The 19223-nt window shown below is 38.3% G+C and overlaps 2 protein-coding genes across 4 annotated transcripts in view; one reads left to right on the top strand and one right to left on the bottom strand.

Moving 5' to 3' along the window:
- Nucleotides 1-1570: 1570 nt before the first annotated feature.
- On the bottom strand, nt 1571-12732 carry crata (carnitine O-acetyltransferase a). Of its 2 annotated transcripts, none has more exons than XM_086096761.1 (14): nt 12155-12732; nt 10274-10570; nt 10024-10142; nt 8579-8632; nt 8037-8202; nt 7704-7878; nt 7346-7524; nt 7124-7224; nt 5625-5744; nt 5420-5542; nt 4889-5024; nt 3699-3761; nt 3165-3302; nt 1571-2430 (listed from the first exon to the last, which is right to left on the bottom strand). In XM_086096761.1, the coding sequence occupies exons 1-14, from the start codon at nt 12176-12178 to the stop codon at nt 2215-2217; spliced, it is 1911 nt and encodes a 636-aa protein (XP_085952887.1). In that variant the 5' UTR covers nt 12179-12732; the 3' UTR covers nt 1571-2214. The 2 variants fall into 2 exon arrangements, with proteins under 2 accessions (XP_085952887.1, XP_085952888.1); XM_086096762.1 differs by lacking the exon at nt 12155-12732 and adding an exon at nt 11163-11343.
- Nucleotides 11773-19223, top strand: part of ptpa (protein phosphatase 2 phosphatase activator) — a 25576-nt gene continuing 18125 nt past the window's right edge. Inside the window, exons 1-7 of one of the 2 annotated variants that reach the window (XM_086096764.1) lie at nt 11773-11901; nt 13544-13647; nt 14455-14541; nt 14795-14920; nt 16773-16890; nt 18684-18783; nt 18990-19114. In XM_086096764.1, coding sequence (XP_085952890.1) covers nt 11880-11901; nt 13544-13647; nt 14455-14541; nt 14795-14920; nt 16773-16890; nt 18684-18783; nt 18990-19114 — 682 coding nt within the window. In that variant the 5' untranslated portion in view covers nt 11773-11879. Of the gene's footprint in view, nt 11902-12675; nt 12865-13543; nt 13648-14454; nt 14542-14794; nt 14921-16772; nt 16891-18683; nt 18784-18989; nt 19115-19223 lie in introns of those variants that run through there. The other variant, XM_086096763.1, reaches the window with a different exon arrangement.

Here is a 19223-nt window from a genome sequence, read left to right as displayed (position 1 = left end):
AAGGCAGTATACATTTATTAGGGTGACTCTTTTGCCCTGGCATGACTTCCTGTCCAAGGGGGAAGGGATAAATTCATGAAAATGTGTGGTTTTCATTATGCGGCAAATGGAAGACTCAGTGCAATATGTTGCCGCAACTTGCAGACTGTGGACTGCTCCCGTCGATTGCGAGGGGCGTAAGGAAAAAACACTTAATATTCATGGAAATCTCATGGAGTCACTGTGGTTACATACACACTGACAACTACTGTAAGCATATAGGTCAACTGTATTGTCATTTTTTTAAGAGGACCAAAAAATCTTTCAACAGTAGTAACTTAGGGAAGCTGTCATGGCATGCGATGGTTTGAATCTCGTTATGATTCATGAATGGAAATAAATAAATGCCAAGGTGCTCAACACCCAGCCCAATGATCCCCACCACCACCACCACTACCAGCCAACACTTGCTTTGAAGTTGTCTGTCTCACAGGGATTTGAATCTCAGCCCTGGCCTTTCTGTTGCATGGGTCTTTGGGTATTTTCCATCTCAACCGGACAGTGACCACGATGAGAAACAAAAACAGTACAGAAAAATGACGGGTATTAAATCACCAGAGGGCATTTCACTTTCTCCTTGACCCGTTTATGCTGGCAGTGAAGTTTTATTTCCTTCCTCTCTTTGTTTGCAAGAACAAGAGGTTGCATTTGAATGCGGTTACAACTCAAACATCGGTGGCGGCAGTTCACTTTTTCACTTCTTTAATTCTTGACTTGAACAAGAACAAAACTCTCAACCTTAAATACCTAATATTACACAAAGAAGCTACCATCACTGGTGTCTGTTAAAGGGAGGTTGGTGCGGGGTAAAAAAATTGAATTAGCAAAATGAAATGAGATACTAAAAATGTTTGCCAATTCTTTGAAAAATAGCTCAAGTTCAGCCAGATCGGATGGAGCGCATCTGTGAAGAGCAATTTTCAAGTCTTGCCACAAATGCTAAATTGAATTTAGCTCTGGACTTTGACTGGGCCATTATAACCCGTGGATATTCTTTGACCTAACCATTCCAATGTAGCTTTGGCTATATGCTTAGCCATGGTTGTCTTTGTTGGAAGATGAATCTCCTTCCCAGTCTCAACAGCTTTTCTTGGGAGTATTGCTCTGTATGTAGCTCCATTCATATCCCCATCAACTGTGATCAGTTTCTGACAATCCTGAAGAAAAGCAGCTCTCCAGCAACCACGCACACCTTTTGTTTGAAGCCACTCACTTTTCAAGGAAGTTTTTGCTGATGAGTGTTTTGTTGTTATCTTGTGGTAATAAAAACTTCAATAAAGACTTTTAATGTCTTTATTAAAGATGTAACTCATGATTGTTGCAGCAAAATGAATTCTGAAGTTTACAAATCCCTTGTTTGGCGATTTACAGAAAAATGCACCAAAAATTATCAGTAGAATCTTCATCAAATTTGTCAAACCCAAATCTTCAGTATCCCCCCCAAAAAAGAAAAAGAAATTTTACCTCAATACTTGGGAGGCAAACACTACTTAAACATCTAACCAAGTTCCTTTACAATAAAATAAACGGATGATCGTTAAATATTTTTAATTGAGTTTAACTCTTGATCGTATTACACAAATTGTCAAAAAAATCAGTTTTACACAATTTTATTGTATTAAACACATTTTACATCCCATCTTATACAAAAAAGATAACTGACCATTCAAAATAAAAATCCATTCTACATGGGCCAAAGTGTCAAGTGTCAACATAATAGAAGGCACAGTCTTGTTGTCTTTTAAAACCTGTAAATAGGACAATAGAATGTTCTTTTTAAGCGGGGCAGCAAAACTATCTGACCACTTGCGCATACGTTATCTGCAGAGCACAAGTTCTTCTTGCAGAAAACAATGGCTTTTCTATGTTTCTTTCAGACATTATAAATGTCTTGCTATGTTGAGTTTTTTTTTACCACCACATGGTTGATTGTACTTGAGTTAACACCAATAATATAATTATTTAATTTCATCAAATTATTTAAGTAGAAAAGATTTGACTCTGGTGTTGCATGATTTGACTCTCCTTAAGGAGATTGATAAAGTTCAAGTTATGCTAAAGAAGAGCTCTTAAAAGAAAAAAAGTGGAGATTTAACACCTGTGAAATGAGGCAATTCCTTCAAGTTATTTCCATGCTCACTAAACCTGTATCTACCAAGAGTTTTTCAGCAAGCATCACAGTTTGGCTCTTGGAGTTTGTTCCAGCAGTGTCCTCATATCAACAAGAGCGTTCTCCACAGCTTGAGCCAGATCAGCTGCATTTGTTTCTTTACACCCATTGAATGATGACACTGCAAAGTTGATGTGGTTGTTCATGGGATTGTAGCAGACGCCATATCCATTAGGTACAACAGGGCCAAAACACATGACGCAATCAGTCTTGGACGGCACCTTTTGGAAAAAAAAAGAATAAAGTGTTTTTGAAATCCAAATATGCAAAGCACGATACAGTTAACCCCCTCCTATTTGTAGTTCGCTATCCACAAATTCACCTATTCACATTGGTTTCTGTGAAACTTATACAACCTATAAAATGGTATAAGATGGAACCACCACCCCAATAAGTAAGTAGTAATTGGTGTCAAGGAGGTATGTTGAATAGATACACCTTATACCTGTCCTAAGATATTTTAATGATGGGGCGCAGCTTAGTTTACTCTGGGTTGTAAACCAAAGTCAAGGAGTGCTCTTGCCACGTGTTTGCTATAGTGGCTATTCAGAAGCTCAAGCTAACAAACAGCCGAGATCTCGTTATTGCTTATAATGGATTTTACAGGTTGCTATGGCGACAAAGCGTTTAAAAAAAATAATCAAACCATATGTAAGGCATTTATGTTTTAGGGTAAGATGACTTTAAACATATTTCATTATCAGTGGTAGAGTGGTTATCATGCAACACTGAGGTAGTGGGTGGTGGGTTTGATTCCAGGCAATAGTAATTAATTGTGAATGGATTGGAATTACAGATTTTGATAAACAGCACTTTACAAGTCTTTGACCATATCTCGAAATAATTACATGTGATTATTATAATATTGAAAAATGAGAAACTGAATATTGGCCTAATACTTGTGCACAGTACTGTATATGATCATAATTGTACGACATAGCTCGACAAAATATACCTGACTTGTAGATAAGCGGTAGTGTAAAGCTTTGGCATAGGATGGATCCTTGAAAACATCAGGAATTGAGATATTTTCTTCAGCAGCTTGCATCTTCAGACCAAGTAGATGTCGGTCAATGGCTTGACCAGTGATTGCCTGACAAGACAAAGTTTAATTGTCCATGTTAACTCATCATAATTGCACGCATACAGAACTAGAACTTGCAAATCCTCAACAAAAAAAATCAATCATGAGTTATACTATCATCACTGCAAAGTACAATATATCCCCATGCATGTAAGGCACTTTAGCAAGATACTGGTAGTTCTAGGGCAATGCCACTGATCTTCCTCCAGAAACAGTACATTTCTGAGCTTAAATGTAATAACTCAGATGCCCCACAATGATATTATAGTGATCTTAGTAAATTAGTAAATTGGGGCAGCACCTTTTCACCTTTGAGACTATGTAAGTGGCCCATTCAAAAAAATCCATAAACACTGAAAACCTATACTTTTCAACAGCAACTAAGAAGGCAACACAATCACTCACCAGGTTTGTATAAGACCTGTGAGCTTTTACAGCTTTCTCCAAGAGAGCCACCTTCTCCGTGTTCTGCAAGAAAGAGAAAGATGACTGTGCTCAAGCTTAACTGTCTACAGTGCATCACTGTTTAACAAGAGTACATCTGAACACATGATCTAGACATCATCATCTTCCTTAATATTAATACTTTCATTTGTATAGTGTATTAGCACCTTTAAAGTAAGTGCTTTGTCATACAGAAACACAAGATGAGAATTGCCTTGCTCATATACGACCCCACCCAAAAACAAAACAAACCAACAACTGAGACCAGGAGGCCAGATGTTGGGTGGAAAAAAAAAGTTATACATTTTAAAATACATCAAAGGAACTCCAAAAGAGGGTTTTACGAAAATATTTAAAAGGTGTCACTAATTTCGTGTATCACAACTACTGTAGCGCGTTATTCCGAAGTTTAAGCACTCTGATGGAAAATATGCCATCACATTTAGCTTTAAGCGTCGACTTTGGATCAACCAGAACACCCTCACCATGAGATGATTTGGTGACGTGGAAAGTGCATACGGGGTTAAAACTAGCGGTACATACTCAGTAAACTCAAAGAGGAAGTCAAGTAAAATATTTTCTTAACAATAATACGTCCTATGCGCCCCCATTAATCGAAACATGGTATTCTGATTACTGTATTTTTCAGATTATAAATCGTAATAATGAGTCGTACAAGTTGCATTTTGGGGGGAAATTTATTTTTAAAAAAACGAGACCAAAACAAATATTTAATATTTACAGCACCAAAAGGTGCATTAACCAACCAGGAGTCTACCTTTGGTCAATCTGCGATGGGCGGATTCTAGTTAAGGTAAGACATATGAAACTAAAAAGAACAACTTTGCCATAGTTAGAAGCAAAAGTTTTGAATGCACCCAGAAATCGTTCGTAGCCGTCAAACGATTAGGGAAAACGGAATTTGGGTGCCAGTGAACCTATGAACGGAACGTGCAACTTAGAGCCTGAAAAAATATGGTAATATTGTATTTTGTGGAATATGACTTTAGCAGAAAAATTCTCTCTCTGGGGTCTGCCATTTTGCCTGCTAGACACCAAAACACTTCTGTTACAGAATCAGGTGACAGGTCTTGGAAGAGTGCTTGGAAAATAAGGTTTATAAATAAAGTTCAAAGAGGAGCATTTCACACCTGTTTGTTTGGATCATCGAAGGACTTTACAAAATCAGCAGAGGCACTCGAGGCTGATCTGATTGTATCAGTGCGACCAAGTCTAAACATACGCAGGGAGGCGCTTTCATATGTGGCACAACAATGCTGATGCATTCTGCAGAAAAAAAGAAGAAGATTGTAACATACGGTAGATAAAAACATACAGTATCATATATGATAACTCTCATCAGCCATATAATAAGGTTTGGATCATTGCTTAGTTGGGCAATAGCCACTAAAAACTGAATATTTTCTTTACAAAGCACCATCAGCTTCATCTGAGCAAACAATTTTAAAAACAGAGTATAACGTATGCTTTTTCCAACAACTATCAGTTACAAGCAGTAGCCTGTGTGTGTACAAAGACAAAACCAAATGATACAATTGTGGAAAGCATTTTTGTAAAGGCTCAGAGAGGGGATACAAGAACAACCACCCTCTAAACAGAAATATCTTTGAGTTGATGGCTTCAGATTTTTTAATGGCAGTCAAGCTTTTCATGCACCTCACCTGTAGTAAGCCAGTTGTAATGCCACCTGTATAAAGGCATCAGGGCTCATCTTGTGGGCTTTTGCAACATTTTTTCCAAAGTGGTTGAACACAATAACCCTCATATCCAGGTCATCAGCCAGTCTGAAGCGAACATAATGTCAGTCATTCAGCCAAGCGATTTAAATATCACTATTCATCAGGAAGTGAAAAAAACTGTGCTTACGCATTCATGCTCTGTTTGGCCTCTTCAATGTACTTCTTAATCTCAGGTGTGATGTTGAAGTGCAGATTTTTGGGCATAGGCAAAGGCACTGTGGGAGAGTGAAACATATCTGGCTTCCTCCTGTTTTCACATGATACAACAAACTAGGGGTGTTAAAAAAAATTGATTCGGCAATATATTGCGATCTTATAGTGCACAATTCTCCAACCGATTCAATATGCGACCGAATCGATTTTTAAACATCCATCTTTGATGGAAATATTCAACAAAACATCTTACTTAGGGTTAGGGTTCACACTTTAAGCATGGAAGAATGTTCTATTAATGGAACATTAAGCCTTAATATTTTATTTCAGGGCTGTTCAAACATGAAACAGACTGCAACCTATTTGTTAAATACAGTGGCTCGCCTGAAATTTCAGATAAATTAATACATTTTCATACAAATCTTAGAGCGTACATGTACAAGTTTACTGATGAGTATTTTCTATATTTGAGTTTAAAAAAATCGTAATAATCAATTTATAGATTTGTATCGAGATTAATCTGCATCGAATCGAATCGTGACCTATGAATCGTGATATGGATCAAATCGCCAGTTACTACGCAATTCACACCCCTAATACACACCAAACGGCTTGATTCTCAAAGATTTCAAATAGCAGGCTCTAAATTGTGTGTTCACGCAAAAATATTGAGCAGGCTGTTGGTGGGCATGTCACGTGTGATCTCCCAATAAATTGTGTGTTCAATTATTCTGATTGTTTATGTTGTTGGCAATTTACCAGAGAAAACTTGGGAGAGTACTGTAAGCATAAAATTAAGTTGGAATAATATGTAATCGGGAGTGCTAGCTGAAGACATATTACTGAGTTACACAAAATAAATGTATTGTTCCCATAATTTTGGGGGAGCCAGCAACTGCATAAAGGCCATGTTTTGTTTTGAGTTTACTTGCCCCCAAAAGCATGAGAATAGAATGCATCTGTCCATGCTGCGTAATATTGCATTTAAAACTTGGGAGATGCCTCTCCAATGTATTGCCAAAGAGCACTAAAATGACCCAGATGCAAGCAAATGCAGAGTTGATGCATAGTTTTGTCCTAAGTGATACGGCATGACTCTCTGTGACCAACTCCAAATCAGCTCGATCAGCTCTAAAATTGCACTGCTGAATGTGCACCGACCTTTTACATGCTGTATTTTAGGCCACAAAATCATCCATTACAATTCCTCCAATTTGATCAATCTTATTACTTGTGCTTTATTCACCTATTTGCATATTCTTCTTCAACAATGTCTAAAATGAACTGTGCAGAAAATTTGTGTGTTTGACAGACACAATCCTGCGTGGATCAGTTTGTGCCTGTTTTTGCACAGGCAAATCTTTAGTAAAGCAGGCCCCGCGTGTTTTCTTTGGCTTCACGTTGACTGCAAAGTATACAACATTTAGCTGTTTAAGATATTCCTTGCCAATATAATTATAGACAACTACTTACGTGTATTCCACAACATGGTCAATCAGGGCTACAATGGGTGGGCCCTCTGCTGGGGCATGCTCATAGTTGGCACCACATGTCCCATCTTCCCCAACAATGAACTGAAAGAAAAATTATTCTTCTTTACAATTAACAATTTGAGAGCACATCATGTTAAACAACTTCTATACAGGAAACCTTTACTAACTAGCCTAGAGGCCCAGTTTGAGAGTTCCTTTTCACCTGCAGTGTTTTGTCAAACCAGCGGTTGCCACTGTTCCACAGGCTCCCTCCTCCATGCAACATTTGCACTGCCGCACAGCTGCGATAAGCATCCTCTGGCACTTGAGGCATCGGCCCATCCAAACACAGCGTGAATATGCTCCTTTGAATAGCCGACACAGATTCTTTGTTGGTCCGATCTAAATAAACAAATTGGTAAAGAAATCCAAATGTAAGGAATTCAGAGGGAAGACTTGACATGATTAAGTCATTTTAATCATCTAATGTTTATCCCTTATGTTTAGCCGAGTGCTAAACAGCTCACACCCTTAAAACAAATGGTCAAATGCTCAACATTGTATTGCTAAAGTACACTTACCCTTGATGAGGTCAACATAGGTCTTGCCCCAAGTGTCACGATGTTGGGTGGTGAGGATGCCCACAGGCTCCGCATTGGTCTGTTGAGAGGAACTGCAGATCCGCTCAAGCTGAACACAGAGCTGCTCCGCTGTCAGTGGTGTCCCGTCACTGTTGTACACATCCAGCACAAAGAACTAAATTCAAAAATGAGAGAGAGAGAGAGAGAGAGAGAGAGAGAGAATCACCTGCTTTAATTACCGGTATGTCTGAACAGCAGAATATTATTTTATTGTCGGGATCACCAATATGAGCCCACAGACAGATGACAGTAAACCATATTTGTGCTCCTCACCTGAAAATTATGGACAACGGTGATGTGTTTAGGGGGCCTGGAGCTTTTTGCATGGTTCACCACAGCATCCCTCTTCACACCAGGGATACGGCAGGACGTTAGTACTTCATAGTACTGATTCATACACAGTGGCTTCTCTCCCAGGTACTCCACCGGAATAGTCTCACTGCAGTGGTACAACAGCTCTTGTTGATTTGAACAACAGGAATACATCTTTTATGACAATGTGTATATAAGGCAAAGGAGACTGTGTATGAAAGAACACATAACGAGATCGGACAGTCAACTGTAATTATAAATCATTGAACAATTTTCAACTTATTTTTTAACATTTTGCTAAAATAACCTTAATCGTAGTGGAGGTATGATACCATTTGGCATTAATAGGCAGTGTCATTTATACTTGAAGCTGCTTTAGATCTACAGAAGTATTACGATGTTCATTTGTTGAAGGGGTGTAATAGTAATACAAAACTACAAAAATGTGTGGTACATTAAAAAAACTGAATATAAACAAAAGATACTTAATTACATGTGCTCACTTGTCAATCATTGTCTTGAAATCCAAAACACCTGCAATCAGTTTGGCAGCAAACCTGCAGACCGAAAATAAACAAATAAATAATGCAGTTATAGATGACCACAGTCACACAGGACATATAGTATCTTCAGTTTTCAAGCATTGACTATTTAAATCAGGGCAAGGTTTAAAAAAAATAATAATAATAATTATAATCGATATATCGATATCGAATTGATATTCCTTTTCATAGCCCAACATCAATTCATAAAACCATGAATCGATACTTTTAATACCGCTTCTCACATCACAGGGAAATTTATTTTACAAAAAAAAGAAACCACGGAAATATGCCTGAGGCAACACGTACTCCGTTCAAAAACTCGTTGTTCGAGCGTTGTTCAAATGTGCCCTTCTGTTATTCAGAGTAACCCAAGAAGAACCCAGTGTTTTTGCCACTTTTACATAGTGATGTGGTTATCGATATTAATGTAACTGCATTGGATTCAATTTTAAATGTAAATATTTATATATTTTTCATACTAATGCACCAAGTAAGAGCAAGAGGTTTTTACTGTTTGCAGCATGGGTACTTCTGAGAATGTTTTCCATATAAAATTAAAATTGGTACTGCATGAAATCCTTAACTGAATCAAAAATCAATGTGAATTGTGAATCAAATCAAATCGGGCCCTTCTGAATCAAATCAAATTGATTTTGGAAATCTGAATCGATACCCAGCCCTAATTTAAATATCAATGCAGTTGGTCTACTTACTGCAGAACATGGTAAATTATAGTGCATGCCCATTAGCCTTTTTTTTTTTTTACAAGATCGTTCTTGGCCCAAAACGTAAACATGTACGTGCGTAGTAAAATTGTGACCTATAGTTGGTTGAATGACTAACATTGAATACATGTTGAATTTATTTATCAGATTAGTCAGAGGTCACTTTATATTTCACTTGTAAACTTTAAGAATATCACTTTTATAATCATTTATTTCAGTCACATACCATATGTAGTACATGGCAAACCCTCCTTAACAATAACTCGAGACTAAGGTTGGGCAAATGGTGTCGAATGTGTCACCCCTCCCACTGCCCACAGACATATGAGAACACTTGACCAAAAGAAGCATAGCTTCCAGTCAAGAGTGGGAGCATTTTGTTTTTGCCCCATCATACCGGTATATGTTTTCCAGTCTGCACCCAACTGGTCAAGGCAGACAGCCGCCCCATACTGTGTCAGTTCTGTTTGAGGTGACAGTAAGGGGTGCATGTTGATCGTTTACAGTCTTGCCATGCCGGTTTTGGATAAAATGTGTGTGGCTCTCACGACAATAACGCTGCATAAACACAACTGCATAACACCAAGAATAGATTAAACTGACACACGCCACTCATATCTCTCATATCACAACTGATAGCATGAGTCTATTTTAATATTTTAAACATAGTGTAATCACCTTATTTGTCCTTGCTTATCACTGAAGTTCATTCGAGGCAAAACCAACCCTGGACTTGAATGGATCACCACAGGCAAACGGTAGTCGAGGTAAGCAACCTGCACCCACCATTCTGACAACTACACAGACACATATAAAAGTCCTAAATAAAAGATCATTAAACAAATCAACAATAATGTACCACTAATAGGACAGCATCAATATAAATGGCAGCATAAATGTCTTTTTTTTTTTTTTTTGACAAGCTCACCCAATTCTCCGTCTTTAGCGCTCTCTTCTGCAGGCCTCTCTGCAGTCTTTCACCAAGCCCTCCAGGTATCTGAAAGTCATCCACTAGTTCCTTTGTGTGCATCAACTCATCCACCTCCACAATGGGCTCCAGTGCTGTGATGTAGTGCTCAAAGGTCTGCTGCAGAGGGGGGACGGGCAGACTGGGCAACCCCTTCTGGTGGGTCAAGTATCTTCCAGTGATCCGGGTTGCTGAAACTGGCTTCACCAAGTGGCAGGGTTTGACCAGGCCACCTGGTTTTGCCATCCCCACCTTTACCTGGGAGATAAAATAAGATCATTTTGCATTTAAAATCATTGTTCTCATTTGTCATGCCAGTTTTGGTGCATCCCCTTGCATTCTCAAAGGCAAATACATGTACCGGTAGTTGCTTAAACAAAAAATGTGGAAAAGAACATGAACTGTGTTGCACTGCTCCACACACCAAATTTTAGTGACCCTCACATCTGCAGAATGATCATGTGTATATCATTTCTTTGGATACCTTCATTTCAGAATTTTCAAAATACTATTCTTGGTCATTGTCTTCCAGAAATCTACCTTGCAAATTGTGCTTATTCTATTAAAAAAAGACCATACTTCTATGAGAGTTTGGTTAGCAGTTCGCACGTCTAAATTTGTATATTCTCGTTGTGCTTGTGTGGGTTTTCTCTCCGTTTACCAACAGTTTCTTCCCTCTTTACAAAACATTGTCCATAGGTATGAATGAGTGTGAATGGATGCCTTCCTATATGTGCCCTGTGACTGACTGGGAATCATCGGTCCATGTTGTACCCAGCTTCTTGCCCAAAGTCAGCTGGTACACACGACAGAAAATGGATGCATGTTTGTATGACATTGCAAAACTCACCTTTCGTGATCCAAATAGTAGAATAAACCAAGACCTAACATGTCTTATTTTCCATATGTTTTTAAGAATAATTAACATATAATAGGGTACCAAAGTTACGCCCATTATTTATTTATTTCAGTCCTAATGCTTCATTATCAAGTATTCAATACGGACAAGTACAGTACAATGATTGCTTTTTGGCTATAAATGCAGAACTGCACTTTATAATTGTCACCTCTAGAGGGCAGGCTGCACATGCATCAAAAAGGAGTGACGAAAAGACGTTTCCTATGTCACACGTGACGTGACATACATAAACAAAAAAAATAACGCACCGTTTTCTTGTCTCTTTGGTTTTATATAAATATTAACCTACTCTAGCTAGTTTCAGTCTTATGTGTAATGTTTGAACAACAGTGATTATTTTGGGTGATAAACAGCGTTGTGCTACTAGTGTCAATGTGTAAACAACCACATCTGAAGCTTCTGTAGATGTTTTGTTTAGTCTAATCGGTTCAGTTTGACAGTATTTTAAATCGGACACTATTTCTCTCCGTGCCGTAGTAAAACATTCGCTTCAAAAGAACGACGTATGATAGGGTGACCAAACGTATCATCTTTTGGGAGTACAGACCATTTTCTTACGTCCTGTTCAGATGTCCGGGGGTTTAATAAATGCATGAAAATGTCTGGTTGGCATTGCGTGACTAATTGGAAGTGAAGTACACTGTGTAAATGCGACTGGTACCACAATTGGGCAAGTGTCCTCTTGTTTTTGTTTTGTTTTTTAAATTGGAATATGGTCACCCTATGAGAAAAGGCATTGTCTTTCGTTGTTTCTATTTGTATGCTAGCTATACGGGAGCTCATAAAAGCAAACAACAAAAACAGATAACCTTTTACCCAGATAGCATAATGCTGCTGCTAGCCAACGTGCTAACAGCGATCAAACAGTTATGATCATTGCAAACTGTGCCATGTTAAGATTCAACTAACGTTAGATTTCTTACCATTCTGCTGCAAATGCCCCACATTCTGAGGCTTAGAAACGCCCCCTGTGTTGTAAGATATCAAAGTAAGTGCCCGAAGTCCAGCAGAAAGCTCCGATTCAGTTAAGTATTGTATTTACGTTGCACCCGCCAACAAAGGACAAACTCTAAACACGCCACGGCAGCTGCACAAAACGGATGCCGAACCAAATATAGAATACGACTAAAAAGTCACAAATGAGTGTCATGCAGATACAGTATTATGATCACTTATCAGATTAGATAACTACAGTAATATAATTCAGGTACAAAAGTAACGGAAATGGCACTTTACGAGCACTTCCGGCATACATACTTCACATGAAATAAATAAGTACTGACTTATTTATTATTATATAGTTTTATGAATGAACAATACAACAAATAAACACATCGTCATGTGTATGTTTAAATATATGCACAGTAGTTTTATAAAACATCAGCTCCAAAAAGCCATGGCTTCTACCCGTCAGCCCTTCTTTCAGATGTTGCAAATGATATGATATGATCGATGTAACCTGTAATAATGTGTCCGAAAGGGGGGAAAATGAATAAAACAAAACAAAACATTTTGTTTGTATACTTACCCAACAATGATGGCGGTAGCGAGTCACATATCCACTATTTTTTCCGCTTTTAATCCGCGAAGAAGACTGACAGCTTCGACATGGCGGAATCAAAAAAGCAGTCAGGTAAAACTCAGCTAAATGTTTGTTTTCAGAATCTGTGTATTTTGTTTCGATTATGCTCATGTGTCTTTTACATTTAGCAAAAACATTTTGAATGTATACTGCACGTTAAATTGCACATCAACGCGTAACAGTTAAACCGTTGTGTAAATATTACAATAACAACTCTTGTGGAGTCCACAAACAAAGCTGTTTTTTTTGTTTCGTACGTTTAAAGTACATTTATGTTACTCCTTTATGCCAAGTGGACCTCTGCATTCGTTAAACGTTGAATTGTTCGTTTAGTTACGAGATAGAATCTGCTATAAACCCTGAGTTGTCAGCTTTACTTAGTAATCTTTTTTGAGTTGTATTTAAAAAAAAATCAGTTTTAATCATAGAGTCGTTAATTATGCTGCCATGCATGTTTTTGACTACCTCGAAAAAATCCATGATAACACAGGAAACCTCAGTCAGGCTGACATGCTTCCCACAATTGAAATGTTTGTGTCACATTGCGTTTCACCATCATAGATCCTTGCCTCATGCAATTTAGTTTAAAACAAGAAAAATAAACAACAGCACTAATATTCAGTCTGTTATTTACAATCACAATAGATGTTTTTAGATTTTGCTTGTATTATTGTTCCAGCAGACAACTTTAAAAAACTGCACATTTCAAAGTGACTTTGTCTTTTTGTAGGAGCTGGTTCCGAGGGTGAATCACTTGAGGTTACAATGCCTTTCATGGTACCCAAGAAAGAAATAAGCATGGTGCCCGACATGGGCAAGTGGAAGCGGTCTAAGGTGAATGTCCTCTTGCTAGACAGCATTGCCATTGAATTGGCGCATCAGATGTACAACACTGTAGACAAGAGCTGGGATTTATTCGCTTATCCCTTTTAGACAAATCACAGAGGTGGAGTGCACGCTCACTCAACCGTTGCAGGTCTTTCCATTAAGATAATTCAATCAATCAAACCCTTAGCTAATCAGAAAATAAAAACCCATTGAGCAATAATTCACATAAATGCATCATCAAACATAATCATAAAAGAACACAGTATACATCTAAGTAACCATAAAAGAACACAATACAATTACAGAAAACTGTCACTACCTTCCACCCAGAATAGGGAGCAGTAAATACTGATCAATTGTACCAGTACATGAGCATATCACAACACCATGATAAAGATTTAAAAAGTCAATGTGCAAAGAAAAGTGCTACACTTCAGAGCAGGACTAAGTAGCATCGAGAAATTCATTCACAAAGTAAATGTGTGGCACAGGTACCGCAACTGTGACTACTGCTCTCAACCCAAAGGGGCAATAACACTGAGTGGGGTGTTAAACGTTACACACTGGTTGTAGCTGGTTGCGTTCGCCATTTGTTACATCGGTAGCAAATTGTTGGGTCAACTTAAACCCCAAAACCACAGTGCCGCATCAGTCCCTAACACACAGGACAGTGACCCTTGAAAATGCTTGCTTAGATGGGCAGTGTGAAATCGATTATTGATGTAATTTTTAACAAATGTTGTTCATCATAATCATTGATTGCAGCCATTGGCCTGACTGCATAGTCACTGCAGATTTTTATCTTTGTTACAGGCTTACGCTGACTACATGGGATTCATTCTGACTCTTAATGAAAGTGTGAAAGGAAAGAAGCTAACATGTGAATATAAAGTGTCTGAGGTATGCTGCCTTTTTGTTTATACCAGAAAAATGGTTTCATGATGTTGTAATTGCATTTTCTGTTCCGAGGATTGTGGATTGATTGGATACATTCTTCATGTTGTACAAGACTAACATCCAAACGTATTGTGTAACAAAGAAGTGGTGGTTTTACACACATTGTTTTCCTTGAGATTTAACATCTTAAAACATTTTACGAGCGCCAGTTGTCTTGTCTTATCACTATAGTCATTGTTGTCTTTTTGTATGACAGACAGTGGAGAAGTTACTCGATCTTTTGGCGACTCTGGACAGATGGATAAATGAGACCCCTCCTGTTGACCAGCCATCCCGCTTTGGTAATAAAGCCTTCAGAACCTGGTTTGCTCAATTAGACGAGGTTAGTCAACAAACACACATAAAACACTCACATTTACTGCACTGCTATATGTATGGGGGTCTATACTGTTCCTTTTTCACGTGTCAGTGCTTCACAAAGGACTAACAGGTCAATTTCAGGTTTATGAAAACAATTAATCAAATTGGTAAAATATAAATTCATAGAAGACAAATTAGGCATGCTGAATTACAGCTGTATTATATTATAGCGATGCAGTGAATAATGAGATGAGGAGACAAAATCGAGTCATGTCTCTTTACTCAACACAACAAAAATGACAGCTTCCACAGCAAACAGCCAGACACACCCTTTGCACCCAGTAACATGTATAAATCCCACCTCTCATTTAAAGATACAAGTCCCTGTTGAAGGTCACCACAATATCGCAATATTTTAAGCTTTGTTTGCAAACAAACCTTACCAAACACACAGTGAAAAAATCCAATCAGCGAAGAGCGGACGCCACGTCATAAAAGCGGGACGTATATTTAGAAGAGTAGTAAACACATGGGCGTACATATGAAATATATAATATTCATATGAAAGTTTGTGAGTAAATTATAGCGGTGGGCAGACACATAGTAAATTCAACATAACTATTAATGGAAATGCAGCTATAGTCACTGCTCTGCACTGTTTCTAATATAATATTTTTCTGGTGAAAAAAGAAAGTTAACTGTTTGGCAGTCTTTGCTTTGGTTGGTCTTGTGATATTGTTTTGGTAGGTTACAGACAGTATATTGCTACAGAACAATATTCTGTGGTTTTGGAAAGATCAGTCATAAGAATACTGTAAAACAGCTTACAGTATGGGGATATATGCTTTGAAAACGGCTGGGTGTGAATGAGTCAATAAATCTCTGCTTTATTTATATGTTAATGTCATTAATCTGTGGTAAATCTGCGATATGGACGTGTAATGTCATACAAGCAATTTAATTTGTGTGAATGCCAAGTTCAACACAGTCATGTTCAAGGTCGATTGAATGTTGACTGATTGTTGAATTAGTTGTGACCTCAGTCTGTCTGCTGTGTGAACCACATGCATCCTCAAAGTGACCTGCATGTGCAGAAGAAGGGACGACGTCACTCACAATGTTGTGTTTACGGAATGGACTTTTATAAGTCCGTCATTGGAGCTCATCTTTTTATTATCTCATATTTACAACAGGAGCGATGCGGGAAGAGGTAGAAATAATATTTTGGGAAAGTAAAGCGAGCATGTTCGATCTCATTTCATGGAGGCGTCTACTAAAGTTGATGTCACGTCATTGCCACAAGTAACAAATGAACCGTCAGCATGACTAAATTACTATTATCGCCACAAATGACAACTTTCTGCTTCATTTTTCAAGTGGGATTAAATTCAAGTCAAATATAAAGTCACAACTGTTACTCAAAATAGCTTTGCAGATTGACGTATGTCTCCCGAATGCTCAACCCATCCATGTGGAGCACATATTGGACTTTTGATGATGTATAGGTCGGATCTATGTGACCTCGCTGTTCAGACTGAGGTCGCATTACAAAAATTTGGATACATATCCCATATTAAAGTGACCCAAGTTGTATTTGAAAAATCGGAATTGAGCCATTCAGACTGACGTAAAAAAATCAGATACAGGTTGCATTTGGGCAAAAAAAACAAATCGCACACAGCCTAAGGTTCATAGTACAGCATGTAATTTTGGCTGAGATTTTTTAGATCCTCAGAGCTAGACAGCCTAAGAACATTTGTATGAAAAGAGTCACCCATCCAATTTACAAAGCTTAACATTGACCCACTCAGGCTGAGCAGATGCTCAGTATCTTTTGTAGATACTTGCAACTTAAGTAATGTTGCTGTCGGCAGGAAGCAGAAGCCTTGGTGTCAGCAGTGCTACCTGCTGACAAACAAGCCGCAACTCCTGAGATAGCTGTCTACCTGAAAGAGTCCGTGGGGAACTCCACCAGGATAGACTACGGAACAGGTATTATCATTCTTTTTATTTGTATTTTTTTGCATTGCTCTGCAAAAACAAAAGGCAATAATTGGCACAAAGTATGTGACTGAACTATGCTATGATTATGCACATATATATCACTACAATGGTATGTAATGCTTTGGTGCATTCCAAAGTATTGGTTCTCTAAATATCAAATGCCTCTGAGGTCGTACAATTCAGCGTCTTAAGCTGCACCAAATTTTTGTTTTCGAACTGCCATCTTGTCCTATGATTATAGCTTTGCCATTTGTCATTAAGTTAAGACTGAATGTTTGGTTTGTCCCTCTTCATATTAACATTGCTCAATTTATCTCTCCTCTCATATGATAAGAATGACAAAACATACCCCCCTATAAATAGTCTGCACGCATTGCACAGTGCACCACCGCGCATTTACGGTTGGACTTTCATAAATTAATACGTTTACTGGGGCGGAGGGCTGCGCCCCTTTTCCCCTGTAGGGATCCACTGTACAGTTAAAGGTTATATTGGCAACAGTTTTGATTGAGAATCATGAATACACTAACTGCCTGCTGTCCACAAGGGATATGGTCCTGCTGCAAATAGTGAAAAAAAACCCACAAGTAATTGACACCCCCTTAAAAAGCTTCAGAATTGTCTATAGATAACCACAAGATGGATTAGAAAGAGCTTTTGCATGTCTGAGCTCCTCCCTTCACTTCAATAGTTCCTTAGCACCAAAATGTCACATGATGGCGCCAGAGCACCACTTTTCTATTAGGAAAATCTACTGCAGTCTTGTGGAACTTTAAGGTGTTTCAACTTTCAGAACAAGCACAAAAACTGAAAAGACAAGTAACAGGGTGGGGGAATTCATGAGTAGTTTGATGCACACACAATTTTATTTCCATTATTTCTCAAGGAAAACAAATTGGGCCAGTGTCCCAGCCGGCACTGTGTTTGACTACTGTTGCTGGTTGGTTAAACTGATTTTGCATTGTTCACCAAGGTAACCTGGCAATAGCCAGATTGATAATTGTGATCCACTCAAGGGAGTTCTTCACATTATAAATCTGGGACTGCTCTACTGTGATTTGCTCGGGAAAGGCGGGACATTCTGTACAATACTTTGAGCTGATTGGACGCTGCGGTATCTTGTGCAGGTTTGTTTTGACCAATCATGACAACAGATATAAATGTCGTCTTACGAAAGGAAAAAAATAGCACGGACATCTTTACCAGATAAAAATGCACAAAGTGCCTCCCGCTGTTCAACATTCAACACGGTGAGTAATTCTGCGAGAACAGAATTAATTGCAGCGTCCATTCGTCTATGTTACGTTTGTTTGTTTCCCCCGGCATCGGCGCTTCCTGGTTTTGTTACAGCTGCATGTCCCGCCCTAAAAAACGCCCGATTGGTCCGACCTAAAAAAGGTCAGGTGTGAACTGATCAGCGGGAGCAGTACAAGATGGATTCTTGTAGTGTTTGTGAACAAATTCCGCAATAATTCAGTTTGATTGCAAGGTTATTACCAAGGAGGTTTGATAGAAACGCCTTCCATGAGTTTTATGTGAACCTGCCATAAATCAAATTGATAAAGGTGCATTTACTGTACAGTGTATATAAATGAAAAATTGACATGCTCAATTGGTAATTACTGACTATTACAATTTATAGAAATGTAATAGATTGATGGATAGATGAATTATGAAGTTAATTTCAATTTTCTAGAGCACCATATTCCTTTTGGCTCACAGAGTGAAACTGCACATGCACAGTTTCTGGTCACATTTCACGTCATGTTTTTCCTTTTCAGGTCATGAAGCTGCTTTTGCTGCATTCCTCTGCTGTCTCTGCAAGGTTGGAGCTCTTAAAGTAGATGATCAGCTGGCTATTGTTTTCGAAATTTTTAACAAGTAAGTGGTTACTGCGGACTTGGTGTTATTGCTTTATTTCATTTAACCCAAGAAACCATATCCATAGCTTTCCATTGTTTTCTTTATCCAGAATTTAAAATTTTTGAAAACAAATACATTGCATTCCAAAGCTTATTTTTCTCCTAGTTCATCACCACCTCTCGTCACTTCAAATCATGACTAATTTAGCATGTCTTTTTGCCTAGGTATCTCTCAGTGATGCGGAAACTTCAGAGGACCTACAGGATGGAACCAGCTGGAAGCCAAGGTGTATGGGGCCTCGATGACTTCCAGTTTCTACCTTTCATATGGGGTAGCTCTCAATTTATTGGTATGAAGATTTTCAACTAAAATAGAAAAAAATGTTTCTTTCATATTTTCCTGGCATCAACAAACAATGCTTTGTTTGTGTGTTTGTCTGTTTGTTTAAAGAACATATG

Source organism: Leptonotus elevatus, chromosome 15 (assembly GCF_054856555.1).
Source record: "Leptonotus elevatus isolate MCC_2025b chromosome 15, RoL_Lele_1.0, whole genome shotgun sequence".
In the NCBI taxonomy this organism is placed as follows: Eukaryota; Metazoa; Chordata; class Actinopteri; order Syngnathiformes; family Syngnathidae; genus Leptonotus; species Leptonotus elevatus.
The sequence above is the reverse complement of the archived record's forward strand: the minus strand, read 5'-3'. Positions and strand labels throughout refer to the sequence as shown.